General features: G+C 40.5%; 2 protein-coding genes across 2 annotated transcripts in view; one reads left to right on the top strand and one right to left on the bottom strand.

Moving 5' to 3' along the window:
* The window catches only part of LOC116255144 (MLO-like protein 12), a 7,159-nt gene extending 181 nt beyond the window's left edge, over positions 1-6,978 (top strand). The window contains exons 1-15 of the mRNA XM_031630906.2: positions 1-105; positions 216-273; positions 566-840; positions 912-1,028; positions 1,115-1,175; positions 1,323-1,411; positions 1,491-1,565; positions 1,681-1,769; positions 2,512-2,561; positions 2,676-2,716; positions 2,833-3,006; positions 5,398-5,433; positions 5,906-5,973; positions 6,117-6,177; positions 6,491-6,978. The exon at positions 1-105 is cut by the window's left edge and continues 181 nt beyond it. Of these exons, the coding sequence (XP_031486766.1) occupies positions 1-105; positions 216-273; positions 566-840; positions 912-1,028; positions 1,115-1,175; positions 1,323-1,411; positions 1,491-1,565; positions 1,681-1,769; positions 2,512-2,561; positions 2,676-2,716; positions 2,833-3,006; positions 5,398-5,433; positions 5,906-5,973; positions 6,117-6,177; positions 6,491-6,631 (1,440 nt within the window). The 3' untranslated portion in view covers positions 6,632-6,978. The remainder of the gene's footprint in view (positions 106-215; positions 274-565; positions 841-911; positions 1,029-1,114; positions 1,176-1,322; positions 1,412-1,490; positions 1,566-1,680; positions 1,770-2,511; positions 2,562-2,675; positions 2,717-2,832; positions 3,007-5,397; positions 5,434-5,905; positions 5,974-6,116; positions 6,178-6,490) is intronic.
* A 43-nt stretch (positions 6,979-7,021) lies between these two features.
* LOC116255142 (uncharacterized) lies at positions 7,022-17,904 on the bottom strand. The gene is made up of 4 exons (XM_031630904.2): positions 17,251-17,904; positions 16,060-16,980; positions 14,411-15,556; positions 7,022-10,530 (listed from the first exon to the last, which is right to left on the bottom strand). The coding sequence occupies exons 1-4, from the start codon at positions 17,414-17,416 to the stop codon at positions 7,253-7,255; spliced, it is 5,511 nt and encodes a 1,836-aa protein (XP_031486764.1). The 5' UTR covers positions 17,417-17,904; the 3' UTR covers positions 7,022-7,252.
* Between the last annotated feature and the right edge of the window lie 1,665 nt (positions 17,905-19,569).

Below are 19,569 nucleotides of genomic sequence, written 5' to 3'. Positions count from 1 at the left end.
TCACTCTCGCTGGAGCAGACACCAACATGGGCAGTTGCTGCTATATGTCTCTTATTCATTGCTGTTTCATTTCTTCTTGAAAATCTTATCAGCAGTCTTGGAAACGTGAGCTACAAGCAAAACTGAAGCAACTTTTTGTGCCTTTTTTCTTTTGTTCCAAGCAATTTGTTTGGTGTTTTTATCTCTTTGTTTGATCATTCTGCAAAAACTTGCAGTGGTTAAGGAAGAAGAGGAAGAAAGCGCTGAGTGAAGCACTGGAGAAGATAAAATCAGGTTCTATGACTTTGTGTGCTTGTTCCTCTTAGTTTCTGTGCTTTCGGCCCTTGCCTTATTGTGTGGTAATAAAGAAGCATATAGCCATGACAGTCAAACGCCCAAAGTCTGCATCCTCTGATGCATTCTTTTAGTCTAATTATGATGTGGCCACAGAGGAACTGCGTCGAAGGGATTTTACACTGCTGAAACTCAAGCACCGCCAACCCTCATGTTAAATGAATCATATGTATATCAACTTGGGTTTCTCTGTTTCATTTTTCTGCGTCTGATCTTACCGTTGAATTTGCAGAGCTAATGCTGCTAGGCTTTCTTTCCCTTCTTCTTGCCGTGGCTCAACTGCCCTTGTCGCACATCTGTGTCCCCGCCGACGTTGCCGATAAAATGCTTCCATGCGAAAAGACATACGCAACGAAAAAGTTGCCTCAAAATGCTCATTACAGGAATTCACTATTGACAGGCAACGACTCCAGTTATGGACATGATAATGGGATACCCAATTATGCTCCGTATGCTGAACAGAAGTCCGGGAACAGTACGCAGGCGTCTGATCCATGTAGTGAAAATGTATGGCATATCATTTTACTGGTTGATCCAGTTCAAAGAATGAGAGTTATTTGAAACTTTTTTCTTTTCAGGGGTTGGTGACTTTGATCTCGCAGGAAGCCATTCACCAGCTCCATCTTTTCATATTCGCTCTAGCAGTGATGCATGTAACCTATACCATTCTAACAATGGCCCTTGGCAGAGCAAAGGCATGAAGTTGCTGCTGCTCCTTGAAAATTAAGTCCGAAAGTGAAGAAACCTTTCCTTAAGCGTTTGATTCACTTTTTGTGTACAGATAAGAAGATGGAAACATTGGGAGAAAGAAACGCAGACTACTCATTATCAAGTTTCAAATGGTAATTGAAAAGAGCCTGTCACAACCGGTTTCTAGTACCACCACCCCTCATTCTTCCCTACTGAATATTGAATCATAAAAACAGAGGCAATCATTGATTTCTAACCTGTTTTCAAGTTGCTGAATTAAATAAGTATGCATTTGTTAGATCCTCAACGGTTTCGGTTCTTAAGAGAAACAACGTTTGGAAGAAGGCACATGAGTTCTTGGTCACGGGCAACTGCACTACTCTGGATTGTAAGTCCCATCTTCTTTTCTGATTCCGAGTCGGCACCTATAAATTGGACTTCAACCATTAACAATCCCATGTGTGCAGAAATGTTTCTTTAGGCAATTCTACAGTTCTGTGGAGAAAGTCGATTATCTTACACTAAGGCATGCATTTATATCGGTAAGACTACATGATTATCCCGGCCATTTTCCTTTTTTTTTCTTTTTTTCTTTTTTTACTAAAACCAAGCGTGTCTTGATTTTGTTCTCACTTAATTTGACATATCTATCTGCAGACACATTTGCCGACCAACTCGTACTTTAATTTTCATGAATACATCAAGAGGTCATTGGACAACGATTTCAAGGCTATTGTGGGAATCAGGTTACACATCCAGTCTTTCTATACAATTCCCTGGTTTCGTATTGGATTAAATGCAGCAGAAGGGAAATGTTGAGAAACAATTACAGAAAAGAAGGTGGTAATGATGCAGCTATCATCGTATCAAGGGACCCCAAGACGGTCCTTTTAGGAGGAAAAAGTTACAAGTTACAAATTATGCAAGGTCGCGCTGTGTAGTCAGTTGATAAAGATATGGCGCAAATTCTTGCCTCAGGATAAAAACAGACAAATGAAGCTGCAAGCAAGTGATTGGATTGCTATCTAAACTTTCACATCTGAAGAACCATTTCATTGGGGTTGCATGAAACAAGAAAGTCAATGTCAGAAACCTTCAGATGGTCTAGAAGTTACTTTGAATCATGCTCCATCAAATTTGTTCTTTTTTATGTTGAAGTTGTAGAATCTGTAATTTTAAACTGACAAAAACACATAAAAGGTTAGTGAATAAAGGATTAGTCTGTTTTAATCTTTTTGTATGGACATTACAAGTAGCATTCTGCTCAACATTGCAACTCCCAAAACCATCTTTTGAAGCAACATTAATAGTTAGATATGATTATTTTTCTATCATACACTTCAGTTGTCCTTGGGATCTTCACTGCATGTTAATGTTGTTATCATCATTGACAATATTGTTGAAACCTTGAGCACATACATTTTTTTAGTGAAGGTCTTTAATTGCAAGAGTATAGCAGCTACTCAGTTTTCTTTGTTTGACATGCAGCCCGATCCTGTGGTTACTTCTTGTATTGTTCCTTCTGCTCAATGTACACGGTATTTATGTTTCTCATCACATTTCTTTGGTCTTCATTCCTTTCCACACAATGGAAACCAAAACTCAGAAAGAAAACATTACTTTACGAATGATTTTTTGTGTTTCAATTGCAGGATTATCCCTATATTTCTGGCTGTCGTTTGTCCCACTAGTTGTAAGCATCACCAACTGATCCCTACCATTTTCTTCATTGGTATATTTTTCTGCAGGAAATGTTACTTGCATTCCTTAACGTTAAGTTGCTTGTGAAATTTGAAATGGGGAACGCAGATAGTGTTGGTGGTAGGAGCAAAGCTGCAGGTGATAGTGGCGCAGATGGCTCTGCGGCTGCAGGAAGAGAAAAGTGTGATAATGGGGACGCCATTGGTTCAGCCTACCAACGAGCTCTTCTGGTTCGGCCGCCCCCAGCTCGTCCTCTTTCTCATTCACTTGACACTTTTCCAGGTCAGTGCGCTCTTCAATGGCTAGTTTCAGTATTGATCACCTTCCGTATGTCAATAAGAGTAAGCACATTCCTAAATCTTCATTTTAAAACTATATTTTCTTAAAAAAACTAAAGAATAAAAATTTCCACTATAACCTGAATATGAAGACCAAGTAAACATCAATACGGAGACTAAGTAAATATGAAGATTGTATCAACAAGTTTGTGAGTCATCTGATCAGCTTCTTAACAAGCTAGGTTAACAACCAACACTTTGACATTAAAAAATAAATTTATTATCAAGTAAGGTGATTGGGCACCTAATAGTTAATTAAAAAATTCATGCCGTAGTGGTTGAGGTTCCTACTGAAGCCAAATGGTGGCCAAGGGGCAGAACCCTCACTGGGTTTTCAGAAAATTCAAAAACTCGCCGGCTTTTTTCGAGAGAACTTTGATATTCTACTTCGAAATTTATTTGTTTCAGCCCTTTCTAGAATTTGTGAAAAAATGAAAGTGTCCCAGGTGCTGAAAGCTTTTCGAAAGTGTGCTCTGTTAAAAAAATTTTCGATTTTCGAAAAACCTGCTGCTAATTTTCCTTTGTTTTGGTTGATTGGTTGACTATTATTGACTTTAGTCGGAAATGACCAAATTACCCTTTTGGTTAAATAGAAGACCGTCCTTAAAAGGGCAAACGCCAAACCCCAAAAATTCCCCTACAAGTAGCAAAAATACTCCTACAAAAAATCTGGGAACGTATCTTTGCATAGCTACATAACATGGAAAGGGCTCGGGGCGGTGGCAGAGCAGATTTAGGGGCACTCACCATATAATTAAGTGCAATTTTGTAGATAAATATACAAAAATTTGAGGTCAACCAGTAAAGGATTTTTATTCGACTTTGTAGATAACTGCTTACGCATACCCACACACATGTGGTTCTGCTGGTAAGTTGGTGGTGCTTTTTAGGGGTTTTTCCAAGTCATGAATGGTGGAGACTTTTCAAGCTACCTACCATGGACAGGGACTAAGTCGACGAGGGATTGGCTCTATTTAAAAAATAATAATTTACATGTAAATTTAAAAAAAATGATATTTGAACTCGTATCAAAATTTATAAACTTCAATTTGGTTTCTCTCATAAATAATTTATGGTTTCGTCCCTCGACGGAAAGATGGGGTCCGCTTAGGCCGTGACCCCACCCTAGCTAATTGAAAAGAAAAAATTTACATTAAAAAAAATTAAAAACTTTTAATTGTCTAATGTATTTTTTAAATTCGAATTTAATTTGATTTCATTCAAATAAATTCGTTAAACCTTTTGGTTCGCCCCTAAAAAAAATCTTATTATTTTGAGTAACATCGATGACCAGTTAAACGGGTTAAGTGCATGCACTTGGATATGTAATGGCCAAAATGTCGTTAATAAATTTTTTTTTTAAAAAAGAGATTTTCAAAAAAAAAAAAAAAAAATGTTAACAGTCTAAAATGTATATACCTTTACAAAAAAAATTCTAAAAGTGTTCCTGCTCCTATGCCGGCAACTTGATCTTGCTCGGGAGAGGAAAAGAGGGGGAGTCCGTGCCGATTGTATTCATGGTCAATAAATTGCGTCGTTTTCCGATATTTATGACGATGTTGCTCGCGAGCTAATGTCTGGAGACCAGGACTGACTTTTCTCCCCACGACATGGAAAGGGTGGGAGAGAAAAAGCCTCGACAACATTGATTTGAAGTTGTACCAACGGGTAAAATATTTCGCCCGAATTCTTTTGACAGGGACACCATATGAAGCACCACCCGAGGCTCGGTCTTTTGAAAGAGTTGCTTGAATAATAAGTATCGTCCACAGTTTTCTTTCATTGTACCGTAGTAGGTTTTTAAAGCGCATGTATCTCATCACAAATTCGTCAACTCTTTTTCTTTAAATAAGAAAGAAAGAGACGAGGTCATTGGATGTCACCAACAACAGCAAAAGAAAGCATTGTTTATGGAGTTTCTGCTGGATGCATGTAGAGGAAAAATATTGGTAGTAAAATGGTAGACGCAACAAGTGTTGACAATGTAAAAACTAGTGCGTAGTGTCAGCAATTTACTACTGAAAATTATGAAATGCTTAAAGTACATTTGATGTTTAATCTTTTAGCATTATCTTCTAACGAATGCACAAATTGCTGTGTAATCTTGCGGGCAATGTAGGAAAAGGAAAGGAAGTAAGTAGTTGTCTACTAAGGAACAAAGTATACGAGGGCAGACTCCGGTTAGCTCTAGTAGTTTGCGTTCCTGTCCTAGGAAAGACAAGTTATTGGTATTTCACGAATTGTCCTTAACTGTTTCATATTGCCGTTGGACTTGGCTAACTCCTGTTTCTGTTTTCTGCTCTTTGCTTTCTTTTGGCTTTTTTTTTTCCAACAGAATGCCTTTGAATTGACCTTCTTCATCTGGATAACAGTAAGTATTATTTCTACATTCATGTCAGCCATTGTCATCTTTTCCTATATGGTCATCTCTTGTGGTGGAGTGTGCCTTTCTGATACAGCGACAGCTTAACGTCCACCTCCTAATCATGTCTCCAACTGAGAGGGGGCTCCCCCTCTGAATTATCGGCCCTTGTCCAGTGATACACATCTTTTTGTTTGGGGCCATGGATGGAGAGGAGTCCGTAAGGAGCATTTGGCAATGATAACAAACTGTTACTGTTCTACAAACTTGCTATAAATTATGGCAGGTTCACAGCACAATCTAATACAGTGTTCCATGAAACTACCACAATTTTTGGGGCAGGTTCATGAAAAGATAACAATGTGCAGGTTCATGAAAAGATAACAATGTGTTGTTGTTGCCAAATGGCTTCTCTAAGGTTTTTTTTTTTTTTTTTTTGTTCTAGTGGGGCTAAACTTAATCATTTTGATTCATTTTACAGTTTCAATTTGGATTGAAATCATGTTACCACGAGAATTTTGAGATAATCGTTGTGAGAGTCGTGCTGGCGTAAGCTTAATCTCCCTCCTTTTGGAACCTCTTCTTTGTCTTTCCTCTTTCTTTCTTGGCTTTGAGGCAATCCAGTGTTGAAAAGGCTGTGTTGCTTGTTTGGCTAATCTTCTGATCTCTGCACATTCTTTTGCTGCTTACAGGTTGGTAGTGCAGTTTGTCTGCAGCTACGTGACGCTTCCTTTATATGCACTGGTCACCCAGGTAGGCATGAAGAATTAGAGTTTCCGTCTCGAAACAGGAAATTAATCCGAACAAATTTTATTTCAAGTCCGTCCTCTTCCTCGTACAAACTGGAAGGAAACCCCTGAACAAACTAAAACTCCTTGGTTCAGGTTGCATGCTTGCATCTTCAGGCCCTTGTTTTAGACAAAGGGCTGATGCCCTGCAATACTAATTTGTATCTTTCTCTAAATAACTACTTAGTCTTTCCTCTCGTATCTTTCCTCAGATGGGTTCTCGCTTCAAGGAGTCCATTAATTAACTCTTCAGTCTTTCCTCTCGTATCTTTCCTCAGATGGGTTCACACTTCAAAGAGTCCATATTCAATGAACAAACCATGAATGCCTTAAGAAGGTGGCTTAGGGACGTGAGGGAGAAGAAGAAGCAGACTCCTGGTACAGCAGACAACTCACCTCCCCTGGCTACAACGTTGTAACCATTCCACCGCATCAAACTCCACGCCGACGCTTCAGTCCACGCTCGCCCTAAGATCACCCACTGGTGGGAAGACAAAAATCACCAATGCGGAGGATGCACCTGCACAAGCAAAACACCAACACCAGTGATGAAGGTTACATGTCAACAGACTCGTGGGATCTTAAATAGCATTCGCCCAACTGGAAGCCGCATTACCCCCTCCCCTCAACCAGACGTCCGACACGCTGTTGTATAAGTTCATACTGTGGAGACAAAAGAATATTTTATTAGTCCTTGGATTTTTCACTAAGGGGAATGTATTTTATTCACAATAGCAAAGTATGATAGAGAATCCCTTCTTATTCTCACCCTTCCAATGGTGCGATACAGAGAAACAGCCGCCAGATCGAAAACAACCAATGCAAATGCTGAGGTTATTTCTATTTCATCAATCATCAAAAATACAACAAATACACAAGAACAGGATACATGCCCTAAAAAAGGACGAAAAGCCATCCTCTCCATGTTTTCATCTTTTTTCTTTTCCATTTCACTTTGTTTCAGGTTACAGAAGTAATATACAAAGTGGCTAAAGATGCCACCAACAGGCAGAACCTTACAACGCTAGGTTTCCCTACTCCTATCTGTTTATGTCCCCTCTCCACTTGTCGTCCTCTCTAACCCCGTTCTGCATGCAAAAATTTTCTGCATACTGCATCTTCAAGGCTACCACTGGATCTGTAAGGCAATTCACCACATTTACCCCGCCCACACCACGGGCCTGATGCTGCAACCCCAACAATGGCTGCTGCATCTTCTCTAGCATGATACTCCGCTTCTGTATGTCAGGGACCACGCTTAGAGGCCTAGTCACCTCCACAGTAAAAGGCTGCACCACCTCGTTGCTGTAGATGTGATAATTGGTAAGCCCACTGGCACCAATGGCTTCTCTGGATGCATAGAACATTCTGTCATCCACCTTTACAGACGACAATGTGCGCTGCTCCATGCTGTGACAGGAGGCTCCTCTAGAATCAGTTACTCTGGAGCCACTAGAGATCAACAAACCAGAATCAGTCAAAGAAGATAAGCCTGTGGGCGTTCTGTTCGCATCCCAGAACCCATACGTACACCTTGGAATGTCATCAGAACCTTTGTTTTCTGCTAAGTTTATTCCTACTGCATTACCATTTCTTTCCTGCAAAGGGTGGAGCTTTTGAGGCACCCTGCTCTCCGTTTGGGCAGTAACTGGCTTGTTTGCAGGTTGATGAACAACAAGGCTCTGACCGAACAACTTCACTTCACCTGGCTTAGAAGATTCGCCTTCATTTCCGGGCAATGTACTACACTTCTTCGAAATATGCTGCTTCACGCCATATGATGCATCAAACATACTAGCTCCTTCTGAAGACACCTTCTCAGTCGCACCATCCAGACTATCCATATTTTTGGGCAGGAACAATGAATACTCTATGTGGTTATTGTAATTGTGGTGTCCACTGCCATTCTCCTGTATGAAAAATTGATTCTGCAGTGTCGAATTGCTTTTGGGTGGATCATGCAACTTTTTCAGACTCCCCAAGCCACGAAGCAAGGCCTGTTTCTCACTGACAGAACTAGCACTTCCGGCACCAACATCTTCCTTATTAAGTGACTGCAATGAGTAGCTTGTGCAATTATTTTGCAGCGGCTGATCTGCCTTGTTAGACGATTGACAACCCCGATAAAAATCCGACACTGTAAAGCTGCACATTGCCTTCATCGGCTCCTGAATCTGCAGCCTGTTTCCAGACTCTTGAGTTTGCGACAATTGTGCAACTTGGACAATGTTACCTTCATAATGGTTGGTTGAAGATGCATCCTTCAAATTTTCACTCGCTACTGCTTGATCACTGTTGGACATACCAGCTAGACAGCCCTCCTGTTGCCAGGGAACCAACTGAGATTTTTTACCACACCCAAGCCCCTCAGATGTTGGTAACAAAGGTCCATTGGTTACACGAGGGTCATAACCGGCTGCCGAGGAGGTACCTGGTGGTGAACTTTTCCCTCCACGTGAATGGGGGGAATTATTTACATCAAGATTGCAACTGAACAAGCCATTATTATCATTATCAATCTCAGTCCTCGGAGAGACAGTAATGCCATGATTGCTATCTCTTGCTCTTGGAATAACCATAGCAGTAGCAGAATTTTGTCCTTCAGAGGTTAAGTCCCCAATTAGCTGCTTAGATGAACAAAATCGCATGACCGACCCCGACACTGACCGCTCATTCAAAACATTTAAAGAACCATTAACATGTGCATCAGAATCTATACCCTCTTTCTGTTTTGGCTCAACAGCAACATCAGTCTGATGGTTGACAGCCTCACAATTTCCACAGCTTTCAGTTAGTTGGCTATCATGCATCTGTGTATCTGGCCCCACTTCAACTTTAATACCAGGAACTGTACCTTCATTACCGTCACTTGCAACATCAGCAGTCGAACCCCCCACATCTTGTTCCACCTTGGGAGTAGTTACCTCCAATTTTTCTCTACCCACATCACACTGAAGAACTGCAGATTCATGAATCAGGGAAACTGAAGGATGGTTATCTTCATTTTTAACTTGTGGCTCCAGGCTCAACAGTGTGATTCTCTCCTCCCTGTCAGCTGCGACAAATTTCTTCACCTGTACGGAGTTGCTTGCAGAGTAACCATAACCCTCATTGCTACTACTAACCATAGAACCCCCAAAGCCTACAGGAGAACCATCTGTTTCCAACTTGGAACAGCTTTGGGTATTGCAAAATGCTGAATCCATTTCTCCAGCACATGCATCTTCGGTATCACTACGACCACCACGTGCATCACTGAGAGGGGTTCCTTCATTCCCCAGTCCCACATGGATCACATCCAGACCAAGGCATTTGCGAGCTTTGCTGAAAAAGATTTTACACTGGTCCCTTGACCTTGATCCAACGCAGCGGGAGATGGTTGCAAAATCCTTCCCATAGCTTCTCAATGCTGTGATGAAGATGGCTTTCTCAGCATCTGTCCAATCTGAGAAAGCTACCTCCCCATAGCTTTCTTCAGAACAAGTATCTTCATCTACACTCTGCATCACCTCAGGTGTCAAAGGTGCGTCAAACCCACTTTCCATCTTCTGGTATTTCCAATCATTAGAACCATCACCTGGACCCACAGAGCTGGTTACACAAGAGCTCACAGCCTCAGAGGATAGAGCTCCACAGATCCCAAACATCACATCCCCTGCACCAGCTCTAGCATCCCTTTCATTTCCCAACATGTCCAAATCACCTGTCCTTTCCAAAACCCCATCATCCATTTCAGACATTTTGCAGCCATAGTAGCCATCTTCAGGCAACCGATCAACACACTTCAGCCCTGCACGTTGGTTTTCATAAGAATGAGCAGCAGCAACAGAAGCTGCCCCCAGCATATCAAGAGAAGCAGCATCTTTCTCATGGTCCCACTTCTTCCCAGTTGTCAAAAGATACGTATTTGCAGAAGCACCCTTGCCTTCCTTGGTCTTCCCCATCAATTTCTTCACTCTCTCAAATTTCTCAGATTTATGGTTCTTATAGTAAAACTCAACACAATCTGCTGTTGTTTTATGCTTCAAAACTGAAGCAATCTTTGAGAAATTTTTGCCAAATGCATTCAGTGCTTCAATGAAAACTTCCGTCTCTTCTGTGGTCCATGGGTTGATCATTGGCCTTTCTTTCTCAACACCACAGGGGTCTTCAACCAAACCATTCCATGAAACAAATTTTAAAGAATCTCTCTCCTTCTCATCTAAAATCATTGCAGGCATCTTCAAATTATTTCTACAGACCTTCATCAAGGAATCAGATAACAACTTGCCAGTAAATGCTACAACCTCTGTAGTTGGGACTAGTGTTAAATTACCTCCTGGAACAAAAAAGCAAATAAAATAAGTGAGTTCACACAGAGAGAACCAACACAGGATAGCAACAAAATATTCATCAAACCATGTAGGAGGAATCCTAGCCATTATTTCTCAGAAAGGACGCTACTACTATCTAGAAACCCAAGCCATATGAACCTTAGGGTCTAACAAACCAAATTATTACAACCAACTATTCCAAAAACAATTTTAGGTTAGAATAAATAACTGAGTTCCCACGTAATCTTTAGCAAACATAAAATGAACCAAGAGATCATCCAGGAAGAAGCCACATCAAAGATTACATCTGTAAGCAGGCATAGAAGCAACAAGGACAACTTTGTACCATAGTTCCATTTTTCAAGTCTTGAGTACAATAGCTAGGAGCCCACGCATAAGAAAATACCCATTCTCTTCATCCTTTCCTTCACTTAATAGAAGCAACAAGGATGACTGCGTGTACGATACTTCCTATTTTCAAGCCTTGAGTAGAATAGCAAGGAGCCCAGGCTAAAAAAAATACATGTTCTCTTCATCCTTCACTTCATCTAATAGCCAACTTGCTTGAAAACTTAACTATAATTTCCCACATTAATGTGCATGTGTGTGCATTATTTGCTTGGCTATGTCACTCTGGGAAACACATTATACCAGAGACAAGTTGACGAAGTGATAGAAGAACACAGATTGACCACAGCAACTTAGCATCTTAGTTGGTCTAGGCGATGTTTAGCTGTGGACTAGGCGTGAGTCCACAGCCCTCGCCTAAGTCCACGACTTAGGAGAGGGTTTGGTGTTGGCGCTCGGCGCACCTAGGCTGGACTAGGCGCTAGCACGCCTAGTCCAAGAAGTTGACTTTTCACCTTCCTTTCTTAAGGATAACTGCTTCAATAGCTGAACTGGTTTTTTAAAAGTGTTTTCGGTGTGTTTTCTGTTCAAAATGTTTGATCCGTGATTTCATTGTGTTCACTGTGCGTGTTATGTGTCTCAAAGTGTTTTTCTGTATGTTCTACCAGTATTTAGCTATGAGTTCCATATTTGTTTGTGTATATATTGTAACTTGTTACATCAGTGAAAGCATTTATGCTAACTGGTTTCTTCTTCTAACTTTCCATACTTTGAATGCAATCCTAGCAATTTTAGTAACTGATTTCTTCTTCTATCTCTCCGTACACAGAAAACTGTTGAAAGCCTAGCATTTGGCCAGAACCAACTATAGTCTGGCATTTCATTATTTGTCAAATACAACTTGAAAAACCTAAAGCTATTTCTCAATTCATTTGACCAGAACCAACAACAGCCTGACATTTAACTATTTGTCAATGCATTGAACGTTTTATTTTGCTGTTTTATAAGTTGATTTTGACTAATTATGCTAACAACACAAAAAACATAAAGCTAACATTTTAGAATTAACTAAGCAAAATTGCAGCGACTTTTTGGACACCTTTTTAGGCTAGGCACACCTTGACAACTAGTCTTAGCATGTAAATCTCTGAACACAATCAACTTATTCCAAGCTAACAACAAAGTCGGATAAAATGACGTCAGTTGATACTCCCGGAATCAACTGGCATCTCAGCAGAGGATACAATCACAAGAAGACAGAACATTTCAAACCAAAACTGGGACATGTAACAGCCCTCCATTAATCGACGGGACTCCAAATTTCCAATATCGAGACAGTCTAATAGCACAAGCACAACAACTGCACCCTACTATGTCCCAATTACTCAAATTCAGTCATTTTTCAAAATGTTAATGTTTTTCACCAAAAACCAAAGGAGAAGACAAGGTCAACTAATGGATTCCCACAACCTGCAAGATTCACCAACCTAGGCTTTATTCAACTATTGATAACAGATTCAGTTATTAAATTGCGATCGGCAATAATAGTTTATTTACAACATGCAAGTCATCACTCCATGTTGAAGGTTGAACTTGTTCACTCCATGTGGACGGTTGAAATTGTTCATATACTTCCCAAACTTATAGGCAACCACGTCATGTGATCAGACAGAAGTCTGCAACATAATCTCAATAAGAGTTAAGTCACCCAAATATCCACTGAAGATATTATTTTTTATTCATCAAACTGATGTGGAGATCATGCTTTGCAGGAAAACAAAGCAAGAACGACATCATGACTAAAATATCTAATCTTGATTTTAAGCTTATGCAAGCAAAGTTACAAGTTACATGTAATAGGATAAGGGACAACTCATCTGATGTTGAATATTGAAACATATAATCTAACACTCACAGAGTATGCATTACGTGCAGGTATGCATATGTCCATATTGACACACACACACACACGAAATCTCTACTCCGTACCCAGTTCCCACATCCATACATAAATAATTGCATACATGCAAGTGCAAGAGCAGGGAGGTGGGGATACACATAGTCACTAAGTTGTCAACTATTTACTGGTGTCATCTATCGATCAATCACTGGATGGAAAGAGATGTATCACCGAAATGTGTACAGCAGAAAAGGAAGTCAAAAAAGTTACTCCCATGAAATGACCGAAATCCCTTAAAATATGAAGAGAGGAGTCAATTTCTATCGAGAACCAATGGCTAACAAATGCATTAAACTTGACGGTCAACAGATAATGTCTATATAAATATATTTATATATTTATTTATATTTATATATATATATATATATATATTTATATATAATATATAGAGAGAGAGAAATAGAGAGACAGGGCTGTAGATGATGCCGTTTTTAAACCGCAGAGCAATTCAATTCAGAAAAGATGCACAACCATTCAACTAACCCAAAATAGGGAACAACTCTAGCAAATTCTTCGGCCATAAGAGATAAATATGAAAAGAGAGGCCTCCTAAACCTACAAAACATGTAGGAAGTTGTTGCCACCAGATACGAGCATCCCTGAATCATGAGCATATCACTCGCATCGCACCAATTTGGGGGGCCGTATCATACTATACAGGCAATACACCCTTGTAGCATACGATATGGAGACAAATGAAAAAAGTGGCGCCCCTTTTAAAAATACTTCTTTTTAAACAGCCATCCCCTCCCACTTCGTAAACATCTCTAAGAGACGTGGGAGAGGGAGGTTTTGCTAGTTTTCTATAAAAATCACCCATAACATCCACTGACCAGTTTTCAGTCTAACCTGCTTGCATAACCAAAAATTCCTATAACATCCACTGACCAGTTTTACAAGAAACCGGTTTTCTTTCTCCTAGTTCTTCTTGATTCCAGAGAAGACAAGAAGAACCAAGGAAAAAAATGAATAATCTTTGTAGATGAAGTGATTAATATAACCATCACTGACCAACAGCATCTTAGCTGCATCATCTGCCGAACCACAACTAATTCTTTTAGACTTCAGTAGTATCAAACTAAATATGCTGCTCTTAATTAATATATGCTTCCCGCCAAATTGGATGGTAAATCACCCTTCATCCATATGTAATTTGCCATAAATGCAACCAATGCTAACAAAGATAATGACTGGGTACATCATAATTGTCAAGGTGATTTACAACAAGCACATGAACAAAAGGCCCAATAAACATTCAGATTACTACAAGTACAAAGAAGCAACCACACTTGCACTAGGAAAAAATATGAACCAAGAAAAAAAAAAGATTCAAAATTAAGGAAAGAAAACCAGCACAGTATGCAGGAGGGAAAAACAAAAGGGATCGTTGGCACAGAAGACACCCATCGGACAAAACAAACCACAAACTAGAATATCAGGAAATGACAAAGATCATGCCATCATCATATCAATCAGTTTCAGACACGCAAACGAAATGCACCAGCCAACGTTGAAGCAGGAAATTTGTTAAACACTATAATTTCACCACAAAATGAGACTAAGAAACTAATTCTCACCAGGAGACGTAAACCGTGATCTGATGGAAGAGCGATGTTTCTGAAATCCATTGTGAAAGGAGCGGGAACTTGGCTCAAGACGCTTTTGCTGTTTTGACCGGTACTTCCTGATAGACAACAGTCGTAAGTCTTCTTTCCATAAGTAATAGAATGCCCTGTACTTAAGAGTAAGAGACCGTTCTTTGAATCTTAGATAGCATTTCTTCTTTGCAAGATTTCTTCTGATGCTTGCACCAATGCTTTCATGCATCTCAGTACCCAAAGCCCTGCCACTACTTTCTGGTAATACCGAGTTGCTTTTATGGATATCAACCGGAAGAAATCTACGAAGTTCCTCTGATGCTTCTCTAGCCAACTCCTTATTTGCTGCAAGAACCGAGGTGGTTAATGTAGTTTCCATTTCTCCAAGCTTTGTCAGATCTGCGCAAGCATAAGTGCCACGACCGATGATGTCCTGAGTTGCACAACTAATGGTGTCCTCACCACTCAAGATCTCCATATTGATGGATGGCTTAACGGGGATTTTTTCATCATGTGTGCATTTCACATGATCAACATCTGTACCGGATGACAAACCAAAAAGGTGTGGTTCAGAAGTTTGACGTGCATTCTCTAATTCACTAGTCTTCTCACACTGAACATCACAGGGTACAGGTTCAGCACAGTTCAATGATGTTGGAACCAAGGTTGATGGATGAGATTGAGTGGGATTACCCACGAGGTTCAATCCTGGTGATGTTTCCTGAGACTTATTTGATTGTTTACTAAAGCCATTTGTAACACCAACACATGAGTTAGCAGCTGAACGACAATCATCCATGCTAACAATCTCAGTGCAAAGTGACCTCAGTTCATTTTCTGACAGGTCAATTTCATATTCTTTCTTCTCTAGTACCTTCATTATCACCTTCTTCAATGAAGCCAACTTATCCAGAGAAGCAGATCCCTTAGAGGCAGGGTGATCAGAGAAAGAATCCTCGGAGTGCATCACATCAGATATTAAAGTCTCTATTGAATTGATGTCAAATTTATCAAAATTTCCTGTCAAGTCTTCAGCAAGAGCACAAGCTCCTTCATCAAAGGAGCCACCAGAAGGAACATCACCAACGTAACAGGAGTCCTTCATAGAATCCTTCTCCTTCTCACCTGTTTACACAAAATTTACAATCATTGCACCAATCACTTTGTGGGAATGCTAAACGGGCACCAGTCTCTTTCTATTACACAATTATTGGCTACCAAACAGCGATTTGTTGTTTACACAGCATCGTAATTTATTTGCATGAAAAACATTATCTGGGAAGGAATTCTAAAGAAGAAAAGAAATGGAGGGAAAGGTAAGAAACAGACAATCTTGGAATTCAATAAGAAGCGTCAGCGGAAAGTTAGGTTATACAAAATGTCCAGCAGCAAACCATTATCCTGCAGTTAATATGTGAATGCACCAAGAAAATTCGGATAAAAAAAGAAAGAGAATCAAGATTTTTAAAATTCTTTGGATCAAGAAACAGGAATTCTCATTAGTAAGTATTTTAAGTGTGCTCTAGTTTGAAACAGCAGTGTCATAAATGCAGATGACAGGGACGATATAAAAAATAGATTAAGTACCAAAGACACAGAATATCTCAAAAAAAAGTACTGCGACTAACCTGATGGCAAACTGCAAGAAGCTAAAGATGTTGCCGTTGGAGAAGCACATCCTTGCTTCACGGTGACTGTGGAGATCTCATCCTGCAAAACTGGCAAAAGAGAATTTATACACTTCAGATCGGTGCTTTGAGGACCGGAGTCGCTCTTTGGACACGTGTCTTCGTGACCCTCAACTTTCTCCTTCTCATATTTCGCCAGACCCTGACCCCAACCAAGTCTCTGTTTCTTCATGGCGTGCGAACAAACTCCAGAGATGGAAGTTGCCGCGCCCGCAGAGGCATCCCCTGAAGGGGAACGTGAAGGAGTTGTCTTCCTGGCTAGCTCAGACTCATTTCCATCTTCAGACCTACCAGATTTTGATCCAGCAGACTGAGGGATTACAGAGCCCCATGAAGATACACTACTAGGCCTTGCCCATTTTAACGGTTTCCACCGGATCGAACCAAGTGAACTTTCATGAGAATAGCTGCCCTGACTGCCAGTCAGCCGGTCGATCCGGACATCCATACTCCTCTCCGAGTATCTTCCGTGAAACCCATCGATACCCATCTTGTCGTTCTGCTTCTCGATATGATTTCGATCCCACGAGTTCTCAGAACCCGAATGAGAATGATGGTGGTAACTCATATACCTTACAGGTTCCTCATGCCGGTTAACGGAAGAGGGAAAATAGCCATCTGCGTTGTCCGACTGATATCCCTTCCATTCCCTCTGACCGTTTTTGGATGATGCGGTGTCAACACCCTTCAAATCCCTGCTGCTTCTGCCGATTTTGCTATCCAAACGATGTGATGAAGAAGGGCGGCAGTTCTCATCCTCGATCACCCGATCATGAGAGCGAGGATCTGTCGCCGGCCGTGGCGTACTTCCATAACTGGATTCCTCCGAAAACAACCGATAGTTCCCCTGCTTACCGAATCCTAATCGACCCAGGAAAAAAAAAAACAGAGGAACATATCAGGTCGAAAACCCCAAAAATCAACAGAAAACCTAAAAATCCCAAAACAAAAAGGAAAAGATCTAGTTTTTGCCTGAATAAACCACAGAAATCACTCAAGAGACGTTAAAATGGGTGCTCTCAAGAAACGAATCAAAAGGAAACAGCGAAGAGGAGAGAAATCCTTCTCGCAGGGAATTCCGAGGGGAAAAAAACCCGCCAGATTCGGCAAAAGGGAAGAGCAGACAGGCACCTGAAACCCGAGGAGCGTCGTCAGAGCGACTCAGGCGTAGAGGGGTGACGTCGCCGGACTTCGAGTAAGAGTCCTTCCATTTCCCGGTAGCGGTGGCGACGGCGCCCTCGTATTTCCGCTCCCTAAGGACGTCCTTGCGGTCCCACGGCGAGGGTTCTGGAGGCATGAAAGCCCGGCAAAACGCATCTGCGGCGGCCGAGCCGGTGGCGTTGGGATGCAGACCAAGCGTTCAGACGGCGTACCTCTCGCTCCTGCTTTTTCTTGCCCTATGTTCCCCTCTGGCGTACCGGCGTAGCGACGACCATAAACGGCAGAATACGCTTGCTTACCACCAGCGGCGGAGGCGGCGCACCCTATCCGTCCTCGTGGGCAGAACCCGGCAACGAGGGAGGGCGCCGAGCCAGAAAATTGTAGCGGCAGTCGAAGATGGGAGGAGCACTCGAAACCCTAAGCACACGCAGGAAGAAGACGAGCTACGAAGAAGAAATCTCAGCCGTCGATTGAGGCATCACCTTCCGTTCCGGCGTCGCGGAGGAAGGAGGCAGAGAAGGGGAAAAAAAAAAAAAGGCGCTCGCAGAAAGAAAAGAAGGGATGAAGAAGGTCAGGAAAGACAGAAGACAAGAGCGAGGGAGAGAGAGAGAGAGAGAGAGGCGATAAGAGACAACAGCCTGGATTTCAAAGGGTGCAATGAACCAGATTCCAATCTCTTCTCAGTTCCGGCTTAATGATTTCCCTCTCCCTCCTTCTTTTCCTTTTTCTCGCGTTTGCCCTCCTCTTTTTTGCCCTTTTTGTTTTCGCACCTTCCTTTTTCTTTATTCCTCTTTTTGCGGGCAACTCTCCAAAAATAAATCTCGCTATTTGCCGTGGAAAGATCTGCAGGAGCCTCTTCGCCTCAAATCCGCAGACAACTTTTGACCATCGCAATAACGAATATTTACCAAAATACCAACCGGCGAAAAGTTTGCTCCTTCTTTTTAGTTCTTGTTTAAGTAATTATGCGCATTTAAGGGACCATTCAATCTACCAAAATGACGAAGCAAAGCAATTTTTTGGACACAGATTCCTCCCTTTGTTCGCGTCTTCTTTATACTTTGTCCAAACGAGTCTCGGTTCTGCCGTTTCGATACGATGCCTTATGCGGATCGAATCTTGCGTTCGAACTCTTGTTAAATCCAATCGATTGATTCCGATACTAGAAAAAAGCAGTTTTGGGGCCCCCTTGGGTGACGAGGGTGTTTGATTTTCTCCAATTTAGATCGAATCTGATATTTATATTTCGGGATTTTAATTTCATTGTTATTAACAAAAGCCTTTGAATGACGTTAATTCATGAATCTGAAACGTTTTCCAATTCTTGCGTCTTTATTTCTTCAATCTCAAGTCAAACCCCTTTTTTCACACTAGAAATTTTTTTTTCACACTAGAAATTTTATAAAAGAGCATTTATGATTTGGGGGGGGTAATAGTTTCATGAATCTGCACCAAAAAACAAAGTAGATTCATAAAATGCATTTCAAGATATTTCATGAATCTTTTGCAGCTACATATTGTTTACAAAACAAGCCCTTAAGTATATGGTTTGGCTCCTTGATCTTAGACTTAGGGTAACTATATGCCCAGTTATGCTTATGGAATTTTTGGTACACCCAAGTAAGGTTTAATAATAACGTAATGTAGAAGTCTTTTTGTATAAGCCAAAGCGGCCCTAAACCTTAGGGTAGAGGACAGGAGTATTGAGGTTGTACATCGCTAAGCAAACCACAAAGGAGATGTACATCACAGTTGTTAGGCTTTTTGGTGGAGATCATGCATATATATATATATATATATATATATATATATATATATATATATATATATATATATATATATATATATATATATATATATATATATATATATATATATATATATATATCATCCATCTAATTCATATAGATGGTTGAGAGAAAAACATAAAAAAAAATATAAAAATTAATATTAAATGATGAATGTGTCTATTACCTTTTTTTTCTTCTTTTTCTCTTAACCATAAATCGAGACCTAAAAAGTTAAGAGTCACCATTCAACTATCTTTTATATATATATACACTAGAAGGCTACAAGAACTGTTTATTTAGTTTAATAGAAACGTCCAGTCTTTTTATCCCAGCCCATTTTATCAAACACGCCACAGAATATCCAAGACAACTTTATCTGGCTACGGCGTGGTTGAGCATTTTTTTTAGAACTTTATTTAAAAAATGATATTTTAACGCTACTCAAAATTGAGAAACTTTAATTATGAAAAAGTTTTACCTTCCCCGGGTCCTTGATTGT

The sequence above is a fragment of the Nymphaea colorata genome, chromosome 5 (assembly GCF_008831285.2).
Source record: "Nymphaea colorata isolate Beijing-Zhang1983 chromosome 5, ASM883128v2, whole genome shotgun sequence".
Taxonomy (NCBI): domain Eukaryota; kingdom Viridiplantae; phylum Streptophyta; class Magnoliopsida; order Nymphaeales; family Nymphaeaceae; genus Nymphaea; species Nymphaea colorata.
This window is presented reverse-complemented; position numbering and strand designations above follow the sequence as displayed.